General features: G+C 36.0%; 1 protein-coding gene across 4 annotated transcripts in view; it reads left to right on the top strand.

Moving 5' to 3' along the window:
• Window positions 1–16918, top strand: part of NADSYN1 (NAD synthetase 1) — a 42894-nt gene that overhangs the window by 709 nt on the left and 25267 nt on the right. For all 4 annotated transcript variants that reach the window (XR_015729699.1, XM_034417282.2, XM_034417281.2 and 1 more), the window contains exons 2-11: window positions 1298–1358; window positions 5937–6053; window positions 6998–7051; window positions 7966–8055; window positions 9059–9110; window positions 13118–13206; window positions 14565–14682; window positions 15188–15319; window positions 15586–15660; window positions 15831–15955. Coding sequence is in view for 3 of the 4 variants with exons in the window: in XM_034417282.2 (XP_034273173.2) it covers window positions 1298–1358; window positions 5937–6053; window positions 6998–7051; window positions 7966–8055; window positions 9059–9110; window positions 13118–13206; window positions 14565–14682; window positions 15188–15319; window positions 15586–15660; window positions 15831–15955 (913 nt within the window). In the remaining variant the exon portion in view is untranslated. The remainder of the gene's footprint in view (window positions 1–1297; window positions 1359–5936; window positions 6054–6997; window positions 7052–7965; window positions 8056–9058; window positions 9111–13117; window positions 13207–14564; window positions 14683–15187; window positions 15320–15585; window positions 15661–15830; window positions 15956–16918) is intronic.

Genomic DNA, 16918 nt, shown 5'->3' with positions numbered 1-16918 from the left:
ATTTATAAGTAATAAAGAAGGCGAACCTTCTTAATTTTTCCTCCTCCTAATTTCCCCACAACCACACTATGAGATGGGTTGGGCTGAGAGAGTGGTTTAGCCCACGTAAGGCAGGATTGCAACTCAGACTCTTAGGTTTGTGGCTTGATGCTTTAACCACAACACCATAAAGGCTCTCAAGAGTGAGAACAAGTTTGGTATTGTAGTTAATTACTGCTTGACATTTTTTTTTTGTCCTAGCTTTTTATAGTTCTACAAGCATAACAATTGATGTCCCTTCCTAATTTATATGCACGATCTTATTTTATATAGCTTTATAGCTTGCCTGTGTCCTGTGAGCTTTTTATCTGAAGGAAAGGCATCCCTTCATTTTATTCAAAGAACGAGAACCCTGTGAGGTTGATTGGGCTGAGAAAAATTGACTGGCCCAATTGCAGTCGTTGGGTTTTTAAAATCCAGGTTTCCTCAGTGCTAATCCAGTACTTTAGGCCTTACAGTCCACTAGTTTGGGTTTAAAAACTCAGGTGAAAAATTGGTTTATTATTACTACTTTTATATTATTGTTACAGTTTTTAGTGGGGCTATATAGAACTTTCCCCCCTAATGTGGTAATTTGCTATACAGAGAAGAAGAAGTGTTCAGGTTTTTTTAAAAAAACGAATTGTTTACTTCCTCAAAATTCTCATTGCTTCCCAGTTTCAGTTTATCAACTCCTTTTGTGTAAGGTATAAATTTGGTTTATTACCCATTTTCTTGTATGTATGATATATTGTGTAGCATTGCATTATAATCATCTTTTTATTTTATTTATTTGTATCCTGCCTTTGTTATTTTTACAAATAACTTCCCCCTCCTATTTTCCCCACAACAATCAGCCTGTGAGGTGAGTTGGGCTGAATGAGAGTTATGTACAGGGTAATAAGTGGATGCTGTTTGTTGAAATATATTTTGCCTCCAGGAATATGAGTTATGAAAAATTATATGGTTTTTGTTATCCTAGTTCTGCTAGCAATAGCGTGTGGAAAACAGCTTTGTTATTTTTAAACTACAAGAAATCTTAACTTACCTGTTCTCTGAGCTAAGAACTTGCTTTAAGAAAGTATGAGAAATAGGAACTTGGTTTTAAAAAGTTCCTGAAAATCTCAATGGTCTTGTGTTCTCAGTCTCATACTCGAATATTCTTTTTTTGCTTTGCAAAATCAAAGGATACACATAACACTACCTATATTTCAAAGCATGGGAAATTTTCTCTGACAACATATTGTAGATGAATAAAAATGATAATTTAATCTCCTAGGTATTGAAATTGCTAAAGAAAAAGGAGCAAGATATCGGCTCGGCCCAGAACTTGAAATTTGGTTAGTAATTCCCAACTTGTTTGTATAAACCAGTAACCCTCAACTTTTTAGAGATGCTGAGTACATTTCAGATTTTGAAACTTTGTCTTATAAGATGGCTATTGGGGGAGGTGCTTGCACGGTTACAAAATGCCTATTGGAGGGACATAATTAGATAAAACGAACCAATTGGTCAAGATACTACCTGGCATCCTGTAAACCCCCACCCCAAGATTCATTACCAACTTTTATTAACTTAGTCTTTCTTTGGCCATTCAGCCGCACCTCTAATCTTAGCACTGGGCTGCACCTATGCATTCTTATTTATGTAACAAAATTTGGAATCCAGACGTATTTCTGGAAATTAAGATGTTAGAGGCTTTTTATTTTTCAACATGCATTTTCTTTTCCTTTTTTAATGAAAAGTGAAGTGGGGCATAAAACCTGATAGACCTCAAGAGAGCTATCTAGAAACATGAAGGATATAATATACTTAAAATCTATTTTATTCCATTCAATGTAGCAAAATCAGTGCCTTCTTTGTATAGAATAGTATCTACTCGAGATGGTTCATTGTGGTAGTTGGTTATTTAATAGTAGGGTGAAGATGGATACCATATATACATATTTAACTTTATATAATCAGAAAAATTATATAGAAATTGCAATAGTTTAGTATTGGAGGTATACTTCAAGACAAATTATTAGCAATGAGGTTTTAATAAAAAAATCAGTCACAATTGTGGTATTCCAGATGTTGGTAAACTATAAATTCCATTGTACTAGACCATGGATGAGTTATATAAGGGATTTAAAATGATGCAGTATGAGACCAATTTCCAAAGGGGCATTGCTTTCAATTACATCCACATTAGCAAAATTTTGGCACCAAAATAGACCTTTCAATTTTTCCAGCTTTTAATTGGTTTAAACTTGTATTTTAACAGTATTTTAATTCATATTGTTTTAGATTTTGAATGAGACCTTGCTGCTGTCTAGTTTGTGTGGTGCTTTCATTTTGCGGTTCAGTTTATTTTATTGAATGTGTTTTTATTTATGTATTTAAAGTTGTCAAACAGCAAGAATAAAAGAAAAACATACAATGATAGGGACTATAGGTACATTAGTGCACTTATGTATGCCCCCTCTACTGACCACTTAAGAATGAAGTAAGGTCCACGGAAGTCAATTTGCGACTGAAACTGAACATTTGTAACTGAGACAACTGGATCAGGTAGAGCATTCCAGACTTTAACAACTCTATTACAGAAATCATATTTTTTACAGTCAAGCTTAGACTGATATACATTGAGTTTAAAGCGGTTGTTCACACACATATTATTGCGATTAAAATGGAAAAAGTCATTTACAGGTAAAGCATTACTACGTATAATTTTGTATGCAATACCTAGGTCTGACCGCAAGCGGCGCAGTTCTAAGTTATCCAAATCGAGAATTTCAAGCCTAGTAGCATAGGGAATTCTATTGTGACAGAAGAGTGCAAAACATTTCTCATGAAATACTTCTGAACCCACTCGATTGTACTGATGTCAGATATATGGTGGGGATTCAAAACAGTTGAACAATACTCTAAGATTGGTTTAGCATAAGTTTTATAAGCTCTAATTAGCAATACAATGTTTCCAGAAAAAAAGCTTCGCAAAATTAAATTTACAACTCTTAATGCTTTTTAAGCAACGTTGTTACAATGAATTTTGGAGCATAGGTCGTCAGAAATAAGTACACCTAGGTCCTTGACAAAGTGAGGGTCATCTGCTAGATCAATACTACCTAGCTTATACTTGACATTCTGATTATGTTTACCAATATGTAAGACAGAGCATTTATTGAACGAAATTTGAAGCTGCCAAATGGAGGACCATTCAGACACATATTCGAGATCACTTTGCAAAACAACAGAATTATCTGTCGTATTGAATAATTTTATGTCATTGGCAAATTGCTTTTGAGTTGATCACATAATTCGTTGATATAGAGCAAGAAAAGTGTGGGACCTAAAACGCTGCCTTACAAAACACTACTGTTAACTGATGCAGGATTAGACAGCGAGTTCCCTATTTTGACTTTCTGCAGACTATTAGACAGGAAAGCAGCAATCCACTTCTGCAAAGGTCCAGAAATGCCGTAAGAGTTTAATTTCAACAGCAGTTTATCAAGTACTACTGTATCAAAAGTCTTATAAAAATCGATGTAAATTGCATCTACAGATTTACCTTGATCAAGACATGTAGTCCAGATGTTTTTACAGTGCAAAAGTTGTAAATTACAGGATGAGTTTTCCCTAAAGCCAAACTGTTGGATAGCAAGTTGTTTGTTTCTAAGTGGTGAACAATGAATTGGTTTATAATTGATTCCATAACTTTGCATGTAACACAGCGCAAAGAGATTGGTCTATAATTTTCTGCTGAGCTAGGGTCACCCTTTTTAAAGATTGGAATAACTATAGCTGATAACCATAAATCAGAGACCTAGTTCGAAACGATACTTCAAAAATTGTACACAAAGGTTCAGCTAAGATGGTAGCAAACTTTTTCAAGAAAAAAAAGCACATAATCCATCTGGTCCTGTGCATAGCGATGGCTTTAGATTACATAATGCTAATACAACATTATCTACTGTAAATTTAATATTCAGCAATTTGCTACAACTATTTGTGGTTTGACTTGCAAATGAGGGACTGCAACCCTTGCTATCCACAAAAACTGAACTAAAAAATGTATTGAATAGATTAGCCCAGTGATGGCTAACCTTTTTGCCATCGCGTGCCAAAAGCAGGGGGAGCATGGCTCATGCCCGCACATGCCGACACCCATAATTCTATGTGCCCCCCCACGCATGTGTGTGCGACCCCCCCATGTTCCCCCCACTTTTGGCACGTGATGGCACAGTGGGCCCGGTAGACCCATTTTTCACTCTCCCCAGGCCCCAGAAACTTTCTAGGAACCTGGGGAGGGCAAAAACGGCCTCCCCCTCCCCCCGGAGGCCCTCCGGAGGCTGGAAATGGCCTGTTTGCCAACTGGTGGGCCCAGAAGGCCTGAAAATCAGTGTGCCGGAGCTGAGCTCGTGTGCCCACTGATATGGCTCTGCGTGCCATCTGTGACATGCGTGCCATAGGTTCGCCATCACGGGATTAGCCTGACCTACATTGTCATTACAATCAACCTCGTTTTGCTCTTTTAGGGGTGGAATCACTTGCAAGTCTTTAAGTTTTGAGTTAACAAAGTTGTAAAAGACTTACATAGAGTTTGAGTTTAAATTAAATTAATCTTTAATTTAATGACATAAGTCTTTGTACTGGCTTTTGAAGTTGGCAATGTAACCTATCTTGTTGTTCTGCCAAAGAGATTTTTTCTTAGATTGTAATTTTCTTATTGCCTTGGATAATTTATTTATAACTTTTTTGGCTTTTCTTGGTACATATAAATTTATAGCTCAATTAATTTCAAACAAAAAGGTGTTATAAAAATCTTTTACATTTTTACAACTTGAAAACAGACGATGCCAATTTAAAGATGCAAAATCAGCAGCTATTAAATCGTAGTTTGCTGTTTTAAAATTAAAATTCTGAGAACAGTCATTAAGACCCAGTTCAGGAGGATGCAGATTGATACAAAAGTCAATCATATTATGATCGCTGTTAGAAAAGGATTCTTTAACATGTAAGCCATAAATTAAATTTAAACTATTACAAAGAATTTGATCTAGGCAATTGTTGAGCCTAGTGTTGTCAACAACTAACTGCTCCAGCCCCAAGGTTGTAACAGCATTGTAAAAAGTTACATGTTTCAGTTCATTTGTTGATTCATTTAAGGCCCAATTAATTAATGGCAAATTAAAATCATCAAGAAGAACAAAAGGATGTGGGCAAGGAGCCACCCAGATTAATAGTTCAATTAACTTTTTCATATGGCCAAGATCACAATCAGGGGCTCTGTAACGTAACAAGAAGCGAACTGTAGTATTTAGAGTCAGGTCGTAAACAATGGACTCTGGAAAAGCAAGCTTGGAAGTAACATTAATCTTTTTCAATCCTAGGGACTTTTTGCAAAAAATTGCAACAGTACCACCCCTGTGATTTTCATGGTCAGACCGAAAAACGTGATAATCACTTGCAGTTAAAAAAAAAGTGTCTAGAAAAGACGCGTTCAACCAGGTCTTGCAAACAAAAATGAGGTCAAAAAGGGATGTGTTCAGGAGCAGAAGGAATTCAGACATTTTGTTTGCAAGGCTTCTTGCATTAAATAGTTTACACATTAAACCAAGTAGGAGTGGACTTTTAGGAGTGTATTTTCTTATAAACTGTCTGGAGAGCATTGCTTATTAAGTAGTTTAAAATTTTTAGTAAATAAAAATAAAATAGAAATAGCAATCCAACAATATATTTTGTTACACATTCCTAGTTCCTCTGACACACAAACATATTTAAATGTGTAGACATATATAAATTAATTCTGCATTATTATGTACATAAGGTGAATAAAAGTACTTCTACTGATATATGAATTTAGAAAAATCATTTTATACAAATAAACTGGGATGTTTTGTTGTAATTTAATTCATCTCTATTTTGTTTTTCAGTGGTTATGGCTGTTCAGATCATTATTATGAATCTGACATACTATTACATTCATTTCAAGTTTTGGCTAAGCTTTTGGAATCTCCTGGCACTCAGGACATAATATGCGACATTGGGATGTAAGTGTGTTATTACTTGACTGCATAGTGAGGCTTTTATTAGGAAACACCCAGCAATGTTAGCTTCAGATGAAGTTAACTGGTTAAAAGATTGTTTTCTTTATGAGATGAACATTTCAAGTATTCTCTTTCTTCAAATTTATGTTAAGGGTATAAAAATGTCATATCAGTTGACAGTATCTAGTTTACCATGAAAAAGTTAAGCAGAGCCAGACCTGATTAGTACTTTGATAATCAGGAAATTCCAAAACAGGAAGTCATAGAAGAAGGCTACGGCAAACCACTTTCTTATTGCTGCCTAAATGTTACTGTCCATGTAGTCATCTCAGTTCATCTCAGTTTGAGAGAATTTTTACTTTAAAATATGAAAAAGGTAGTAATGTTGGTAATCAGAGTCCCAAATTTTAGGTAAGATTTTGTACGCTACAATATCATAGAATCAGGAGGAGAATCATGTGTTGATATGATTTATGTTTTCTGGATTAAGGTACCTAGTGAGGTGAAGATTGATATTATCAGTATTCTGATCATTGCACTAAAACATAAGGAGATATTATAGAAGATAAAGCAATTGGTATTTTTATAGTGTGTTGGAGGTTCAAGAAAGTGTAAGATTTACAGTACACCACTTGATGAAAAGATTTATCTTCAGTGGTAAACATGTGAAGACTGTTTTATAATAACAAACAAGGTAGTTTAAAAGATTAACATTTGGTTCCTCCTTATATACAATAGATGACAGTAATGCAAACAGATATTTTGGAATATTCTTTTGATCATCTTAATATTAGATTGTAATTGATATAAACAGAAATGAAAAATATTTCTTGCACGTGATAAGAAACAGAAATTTGAATGCAATCCAAAATCAGTTTATATTCTTGAAAAGAAAGGATCTAATTTTAAGTAAGGAAATGTATAACTTAATATATTTATTTCTATAGGCCTATTATGCACCGGAATGTTCGTTACAACTGTAGAGTAATTTTTCTAAACAAGTAAGTGATTAGAAATACTGTTTTGTAAGCTGCCTAGAGTCACTTGATTGAGTTGGCCAGCTATGAAAATCAATCAATCGATCAAACAAACAAACAATCTTGTCCTGTGATCCCAGATAGTCAAGCTCTGCCTGGAACTGATAATCTGAAGCCTGAGAAAAATTGGGATTGAAATAATGAAGATTTTAATGCACATACTTAGTTTTTTCATGTTAAGAGAGGGAGAGAAGGTTGAAATGTCGGAAAGAAAACTGTTGTTGGAGTTTTTGAGAGATGGAGAAGAAGATAGCTGGAAAAGCAAGATAAATTTAGGCAGCATTGAAAACTGGAGTAAATAACTTCAGCCTATTAGAGACTTGCATGAGGCTTTGAGTGTTCAATGGAACAAACTGCTTTTAAAGAACTTAAAAGACAAGGAGGTGTTCCTTTTTCAGGAGGCAAAATATTTCAGAACATTGAAGCAACTCCAGAGAAGACACACTATCAACCCACATAACTTTATATGCAGTAGGGATTCTAAGTAGTCCTCCATGGGACAGATCCTGATGAAGTAAATGGTTCTGTAGGTATCTGGGCCTTTAAAAGTGACAACCAACTTTTTGAATTCCTGGAAGCAATTAGCAGGCAGGAGAGGGAGGGAGAGAGAGAGAGAGAGAGCTCTCCACTGGAAAATGGTTCTGTGTCAGTATTCTTAAACTATGTTATCCAGAACTGGATATAACCAGAAGTATGGCATGGCTAGAATCATGGCTTCTTGTTATAATTCTGTTCACATAGCCTTGAATTCGTATGTTTGACTTTCTTTCAGTAGATTTGGTATTTTTCAAATATGGTAAATTATGATTTAAAAGTCTCTTTTTTTCTTGGTTCCATAATATATGCTTGTAACAGGTTTTCTTTTTGTTTTGACCAAGAAAAATTCTTCTGATACGGCCGAAGATAGCATTGGCAAATTCAGGAAACTATCGAGAAATGAGGTGGTTCACTCCTTGGAATAGATTACGGTAACTTCTCTTCCTTATATGTGCTTCTGCCCAAATTAATCTGAACATTTGGGTTGCCTTTAATGTTTGCCACTGTAAGTCTGCATTACAAGATCCTTCGGAAGACATTGCTATTTTAGAAAATATTTAGGATATTAACATCCCTGTATTCTATGTCATTGCTGATATACTTGCTAAATGATGGCAGATCTGTAATAATATAATGGCTATGCAAGACAAAGTAGATTCTAATTGTCTTAACTTGCATAGAATAATGTAAACAAACATTATTCTATGCCAACAATGATCACTAGATAAAACTGAGAACTGGTTGTGCTTGTGGCATTATAGGAGCTTTTCTTCAACCTTTTTCCAACAAGCATTTTTGGAATATATCAGTACGTACTCCTCTATCTCACTCATTTTTGATGGGTCTTATTGGGTTAGCTGCCCATGGTTTCCTCATAGCAACTGGTTCCCTTCTTCAGAGCAACCTGCCTGACTGGTAATAGAGTTGTTCCACTCACACCTAGTGTTTTTGCATAGAGCTTATTTGTCATGTGGGGATGTTTCACTATGGTGCTGAAGGGACCTGTCAGCTGCACCTATAGGATGGTAATGTTCACAGCTTACAGTGAGCTGTGAATGATCTATGGGCAGCACTTAGCATCCACTGAGAAAAAAGGTACATTTTGCAGATGATGTAGCACTGAACTTCAAAAAACATGTTCTACATCCCCCAAATTCCATCTGCCATTTTGTGCATGCCCAGAGCAACAGAAATAAGGCCCAAACTGCAGAGATGGAAAAACCTTTATGATCTTACCAGGATTTGATCTTTAACAAAGATATCCCAATCAAGGGCAACAATACTACAGGTAAAAGATTCACCTGTGCACAAACTGACCAGTACTGTACTTAAGAATTACAAGGAAGCTGCATGTGGCACATATCCAATGAAAGTTGTTAACTCTCTCTCTAAAATGTGTTACTCGAAACTTTAAAAACAAAATTTCTTTACTAGGCATGTAGAAGAATATTTTCTTCCAAGAATGATTCAAGAGATTACATCTCAGGTAATATTCTTTTCTCCTAGATTCAAGAATGTTGTAGTTTTCTGAAAGACTAGGTAAATGGCTGAAATGAAATCCAAGTATTTCCTCTCTGGGAGTTCTTGGAGTTGCAGGCTAAATACTTGGGGAAACACCAAGTTAGATAATAATTTTCTTAGCCTCTTTGGAATTGCAATTGTATAACCAATAACTTTTAATCTTGCTTCATTTCTCTTAACTTTTGAGTTATGATTAAATCAAAAATAGTTCATTGACCTAGTTACTTGCTGCTACCTATGAAATGCAAGGCATCTCATTTAAAGCAAAAGGTAAATAAAACAAACCTTGGGCTGCTTAGTTTTTTCCTAAACTTTTTCTAAAAGTGATAGATCTTTTACCAGCAAGATACAAAAAATTGTAGACCGCATGTGCCTGTTTTGAAAAATACAGGCTTTATCTAAAAAGTCAGTTCAGCTTATATTTATGAATACTTAAGAAAGTAAGCTTTAAATGTTTATTTAACTTTGCTACTTAATAACAAAAAGTACTGTATTAGCAATAGCAATAGCACTTAGACTTATATACTGTTTCATAGTGCTTTTACAGCCCTCTCTACTGTATTATTTATAATTTCCAAATATTTTGTAACTGAAACTTCAGGTACCAGAAGTCCTCTTTTCTTTTTTTAATTTTTTATTGAATTACATAATATTACAATTCAACTGATATCGGTTAAGCAGTGTTTATACATATATATATATGTCTATGTAAGTTTTCACGGGTATATATGTGTGTATAGTTAATATTTCGGGTTTCTTCCCGTGTAATTGTGGATATATCCCTAAAAGGGTAGAAGCGGCGTTTCGACAGAATCTCATCTGCCATCATCAGGCTTACGTGAGGAGTCTTTTGCAGTAACTGCCGTTACTATTTCAAATCTGGTGCTGGTAGTCTGGGATGGCTCCACCTTTTCATTCTGATTGGTTGGGAATCCCAGTATGTGTTTATTGGCTTGGCTTCGGGTGTATGGTCGGTTTTTCTCCACTAGGTGGCAGGGCTTCATCTTTGTGGCTGGTTTGAATATGATTTGGTTGGGACTTGTACTGTTAACAAACCAAAATTATGGCTCAGATATGTTGATGACACTTTTGTGATCTGGCCACATGGAAGAGATAAACTGGAAAACTTCTTAGTATATTTGAACAGCCTCCATCCCAAAATAAAGTTCACCATGGAGATAGAATCAGAAAACCAGTTACCTTTCCTCGATGTATTAATTTATAAAAAATCTGATGGCACCTTAGGACATACCATCTATCAAAAGAAGACACATACGAACCGCTATCTCAACGCCAAATCACACCACCATCCAGCACAAATAAACTCTGTTGCCAAAACATTAACCACAAGAACTAAACGTCTGGCTGATGAAGCACATTTACAAACAGAATTATATACACTAACTAATGTACTGACATCAAATGGGTTCTGTAGAAATAAAGTCATCAATATGATCCAACATGCAACACCTAGACAGAAGAAAAAACAACAAAAGGAACAAAACAATGGGAAAGCCATCTTGCCCTATATAAGGGTAACAACAGATAAAATTAGCAAAGTACTACATAGACACAACATCAAAACCATATTTTGCACAGATAGAAAGATATCATCCATTCTGAGAAACCCTAAGGACAAAATAGAATTAGAAAACCAAGGCATATACGAAATCCCATGTGCTTCCTGCCCATCAACATACATTGGACAGACCAACAGAAGAATGAGTGTGCGCATCGAGGAACACAAAAACTCAATACAAAAGCAAGAACACACATCATCATTAGTTCAACACATAAATACAACAGGACACAATATTAATTTTAATAACACAAAAACAGTTGCAAAAATAGAACATCTCAATGGCAGAATAATCAGAGAGGCAATTGAAATAGAGAAAAGACCATATTGCATGAATAAACGGGATGACACTTCACGTCTGCCTACTATTTGGAAACCTGCTCTCATAGATAGACGAATCTTAACACCAAATATAAAACATAGATCAAGTATTAATCAAAAAGCATGTACAAGTCCCAACCAAATCATATTCAAACCAGCCACAAAGATGAAGCCCTGCCACCTAGTGGAGAAAAACCGACCATACACCCGAAGCCAAGCCAATAAGCACATACTGGGACTCCCAACCAATCAGAATGAAAAGGTGGAGCCATCCCAGACTACCAGCACCAGATTTGAAATAGTAACGGCAGTTACTGCAAAAGACTCCTCACATAAGCCTGATGATGGCAGATGAGATTCTGTCTAAACGTCGCTTCTACCCTTTTAGGGATATATCCACAATTACATGGGAAGAAACCCGAAATATTAACTATACACACACACACACACACACACATACACATACATACATACATACATACATACATACATACATACATACATATATAGAATACATATATGGTGTCTCAAAAGTTACTTATTCCTTTTAGTGGTTGCGCCTTCCTTTATTCCTTCTTTTATTTTATCTTCCATCCACTTATACCACCCTTCCCACACCTTATAGTATTCCGAACTTTCTTCATCGTTTAACTCATAAGTTAATTTACTCATCTCAGCGCATTCAAATACTTTTCTAATTATATGCTCCTCCGGTGGTAATCCCTTTTCTTTCCAATATTGTACATATATTAATCTGGCAACCATAATAATATGTATGATCAAATACCTGTTTTTTTTTCATATGTCCTTTTTAATATTCCCAGGAGAAATGTTTCTGGTGCTAGGTCAATGCTTTCCTTGATTATTTCTTGTATCCATTTTCTAATTTTTTTCCAGTATTTCATCCCTTCGGGACATGTCCAGGTACCTGAAGTCCTAATGGTGCTTTTTCCAAAATGCAACTGGACTTTCTTGATTTTTTTTTCCTTTGAAGTTTCACTTCTCCTCCAAGAAGCTGCTTCAGTGCATAGACGTATACATTGTAGATGATATATTTTTAATTCAGCTAAACTCTGGTTTCAGAAAACAGTATAATAAGGGCAGTCAACCTGTGGTTTACAGAATGAATGCAGTCCCAGGATCTCTTCTTTGCATCCCTTAGAATTTTTAAAACTCATACTGCTCAAATTCAGCAATGAACAGCAGCAGATTCTTGGTGCATACATATGCTGGTCTATGGACCGTAATAAAATTTGGAGTGGATTGGATTAGATGCATACAAAATAGAAAAGTTTAACATATGAAAATAATAGCAAAACAAAAGTTCATTCCTACTTAGGGCTGCCTTTGAAGGCTACTCAGAAACTTCAATTGGTATAACATGTAACACCCAACTTGCTAGCAGTTGAGAGCCACTTTAGGAGTATAAAGCCTGCAGCAGGCCATTGGCTCTTGGCATGTTTCCAAGTACTATTCAAAGTTCTGATTATATGCCCTATGCAGCATGAACCCATATTTTCTATGGGATCATGGTCTTTGACTATAATGTACCCATTATGTGAAATAGCTTGGAGGTAGATCAGCAGATTCCTTCCTCTTGGGAGTCTGAGAAAAGTGTAGAAATGTGTTGTGTAAATGGCAGCCCCTTCTCTTCAGAAGACCTTATTCCATGAGAGTCAGATGACCTTCATACTTTTGACATCCTGATGTGGTGAAGACCATATTTTTGATGAAGAATTGAAGCTGAAGATATTCTTGTAGGTGTTTTTAAAAACTGATTTTAATTAATTATTTTTAGGTTTTATTATTTTAGAAGTTACTCAGAATCTTGGCTAAAATACCAGCCATCAAGTATTTCATTTTCCTTTCCCCTTTGCCCAACATCTTTTCAGTTATTGTCCCAATGTTTCTAACTGACAGGCTATTTTTCTTGCATTTGGATATTGAGTACACTATCCATATTTTAATCACACTTGGGACAAATATTTTCCTTTCTATTGATCCTATTTCCAGTTATGGATTCATTTTATTTAAATCTCTGATGACCTATCCTCATTCTTTCTTTATTTTAGGAAAGCGTTCCATTTGGTGATGCAGTACTAGCAACTTTGGATACTTGCATAGGGACTGAAATCTGTGAAGAATTATGGATACCAACCAGGTAAAAGGGATGGGCTTTAGTCTTCTCTATAATTTGTTTAAAAGTGTTAACTGCGCTAATTTCTGTACACAAAGATACCTTTGAAGATATTGAATATTTTGTCTTCAGTGCCTTATTTTGAACGTTTCAATAGTTCTTTCGACAGGGCTTCTGCTAAAACAGCATGCAACAAACCAGAGCTTGCCAGATTACCATGCAAATATGTTCGTTGCCCAAATGGAAATGCCATAATTATTAGGGATAAAAATTGATACTAGATAAAAGATTCCTATATGTTAAATACCACGTTCAGAGGATTCTTATCTTTCCTGATACTACTTCTTAATATCAGGACAATCACAAAAAAGCTAAGTATATTCATAATTTCAGTGTTAGGCTCTAATGTACAAGTAGCCCTTGACTTATTCAGTGACTGTTTAAAGTTATGACAATGCTGAATGAAGGCACCTAGGACCATAATATCCAAAATGATACTATGATCAGTTGTATTGAAGGTCTCTAAGAGATCAAGGAAGGCTGGGATGGATGTACCACCCCCATCCCATTCCTGCTATAGATCATCTACAAGCTCAGTCAATGCCATTGGAGTACTACTTCTAGCCTGAAACCTGACTGAAAGGGCTCCAGATGATCCACTTCCTCTTCAGCTCTAACATTGCACCCAAGCATGCTAGGTTTCCAGCACACAGAGGCCATTTAGATCTGGATTGCTGACATCACCGCCTCTGACAAGTTAAATGAGAAGCCACAGATGTTACTGGGTATATGTCTACTGCTGCCACAAAAACCTTCAGTACCATTGTCATTGGTGTTCAGCAATTTAGACCTGACAGCTGATTAGTGGTGCTTCCAGACTTGCACTCTGCACCTCACAATAGCTGATCTGTGGTGTTGCTGTAGCTGAATAGCTGATTTCCAAGCTGACCAACATATTCTCCAGCTTCTGATGGTATCTGGGAGCCAGCTTTCTCCAAAGCTGGTTGCTGGCTGCTTAGAGACTCCAATTACTTCAGCTTTCACTATTAACTACAGGTTGGTTTTATAAAACAATTCCAGCAGTACAAGAGGAGGAATCCTTAACTTCATACACCACTACCACCATCCCTCAAACATACCATTAAAATTAACCTTCGGCTTGCCATTACTGTTAGTAAGTCAGACAATCAATCAATCACTCACAACAATTTCACTGAATTTGTATTTTTTAAACAAACAGGATGTTCCTGCTGGGTTAGTGGCTTACAAAGTCCATTAACTTCTCAGTTCTTTTACTCTTTTGTAGTGTGTCATAATAGTAAAATGAATCTTTTGGCTAGCATGGAGGCAGGCTATTTATTTGCTTGGTATTTATTTTATAGCCCTCACATTGAAATGGGAATTGATGGTGTGGAAATCTTCACAAATTCCTCTGCAAGTCACCACGTGTTAAGAAAAGCACACACTCGAGTGGAGTTGGTAAATTCTGCAACAACAAAGGTATGTTCCTGGCATATTTTTACTTTATATGTGGTAATTTTTTAAAATTATTGTTACTACGTCTCAAGGAAGGTGCCACCTGAGTCCTTGTTGCCACCTGAGGCTCTCATAGTGATGGAAACAAGACACTGTGGCATTTATCTGTACCTCTTCTCCTTCTATCTTCTTACAGTTCTATCACCAGAAATCATCTCTATGTAGAAAAATAACTGGTTGCAGTTGCAGTTTTGCATTGTACCTATTAAAGGACTCCAAATCTTAAAAGAAGAGTCATGATTGTTCTGATGTAGTAAAATGCATTTTTGACATGTACTAGCTTGCTTTCACATAAAAGTCAACACTACTGTGCCCCCGATAGCCATATTACTTCAGGATGGCCCAAATAGTAATGCTTAATGCTATCCTAAATAAGATTGCCAAACAGTTCCTCTGCTGTTTAAACGTACAGTAAAAGGTTGTTGTAATAAGAACACATGCATTTACACTAATATACATCTTTTTCCAGAATGGAGGAATCTACGTCTTGGCAAACCAGAAAGGCTGTGATGGTGATCGCTTGTATTATGATGGATGTGCCATGATATCTATGAATGGTGTTACAGTTGCTCAAGGACGTCAATTTTCACTGGATGACATAGTAATGCTCTAGCAGGGGGTGCAATGCTTGATAATGTTAGTTAATATAAATTACAATATTCAACAAATACTCCTATCTGTGAGGGTTGGCACATAACAGGAACTTTATCAATATCAGTGGGGTTAAAGAAGCTCAAAGTGCTTTTGTGCCTCTCAATATAAACTATATAACTAGTTAACTACAATTACACTATAGCCCTCTAGGGAAAAATGGTTTCAAAAATGTTGTACTTAGAAGGATATTAATTTCTCTGTCACTTTTTTTAGGAAGTTCTCGTTGCCACTTTGGATTTAGAAGACGTCAGAAGTTATAGAGCAGAAATACCGTCCCGAAACTTAGCAGTAAGAATTTCTTGTTTTTTCATTTATAAATAAATGAATAAGTTTAACAATGCATAACATACATTTACAAGCAATGGGCATAAAGCAGAATTGTCAGATACATTGCTTTTATTGAAAAATATCATATTGTCTGTGTAGTGTGACTTTATTTTTCTTTTTTAATTGACCAGGCAAGCAAAGTGTCTCCTTACCCTAGAATAAAAGTAAACTTTGCATTGTCAAACTCCGATGATATATGCACACCAACAAGTGAACCTATCCAGTGGAAGTATCATAGTCCTGAGGAAGAGATCAGGTAGGCAAAATGGGTTATGTATGACTTTGCCTGCACCAAGGACATGTGGCTGGAAGCTATAGGGAGGGGAGGCACATGTAGCACAGGAACATAGCAGCATATACTCAGAATTGGTAAAGGGTTTGGTTGGTTAGGTGTAATTCGTATAGACTTTAGTTACTCCATCTTCATTCTCTTTAATTTAACTCTGCTTTTCTGAGTGGAGCATGGTTATACTCCACTCAGTATCAAGGATTCAGCTGTAGAGGTGGTCAACAGTATTAAGTATCTGGGGGTGAAGATAACTAACAATCTGAATTGGTTTCTCCATACGTCATTCTTAGTGAAGCATGCAGAGGATGACCACATCTTTCTCCTTCTTTCCTGGCCACTTTTTACAGAGGCACAATTGAGAGCGTTTTAACAAACTGCATCACTGTTTGATTTGATGGATGCAGTGCCTCAGAGAGAAAGTCCATTCAGAGAGTGGTAAGGACAGCTGAAAAGATTATGGAAAGCTCGCTTCCTGTCATTTAGGATACCGCTTATAAGCGCTATGTGCTTAAAGCTCAAAGCATTGTTAAAGACCCCACATACCCACTTCACGGTCTGTTTCTGTTGCTCCCCTCTGGGAGGAGGTTTCAATGTATTTCTAGCAGGACTTCCAGATTTTGTAATAGCTTTGTTCCCTATGCCATCCGTCTGGTAAACTCGCAAGATTCATTTTTCTTGCCAGGTACATGTATACATCCAAACTAGACTGTGTTGTTCCTCTATTTTATATAATATATGTGGATATATGCATACTTTTGTGTTTGTTTATTTATTTATTGGCGCAGAAAGAACATTCTTTGTTGTGCTTTTTTGATGACGTTTTTGATGTTGGGTGTCCATTTTAGGTCGTGAGATATGGTAGAACATAGAAATTTGAAGGTCTTTACTGTTGATACTGTGTTGTCTAGTATTGTAAGCAGTGTTAGTATG

This window comes from Pantherophis guttatus, chromosome 1 (assembly GCF_059756535.1).
Source record: "Pantherophis guttatus breed Tessera chromosome 1, ASM5975653v1, whole genome shotgun sequence".
NCBI lineage: Eukaryota > Metazoa > Chordata > Lepidosauria > Squamata > Colubridae > Pantherophis > Pantherophis guttatus.
Note: the sequence above shows the minus strand (reverse complement) of the source record. Positions and strands in the feature narration are given on the sequence as shown.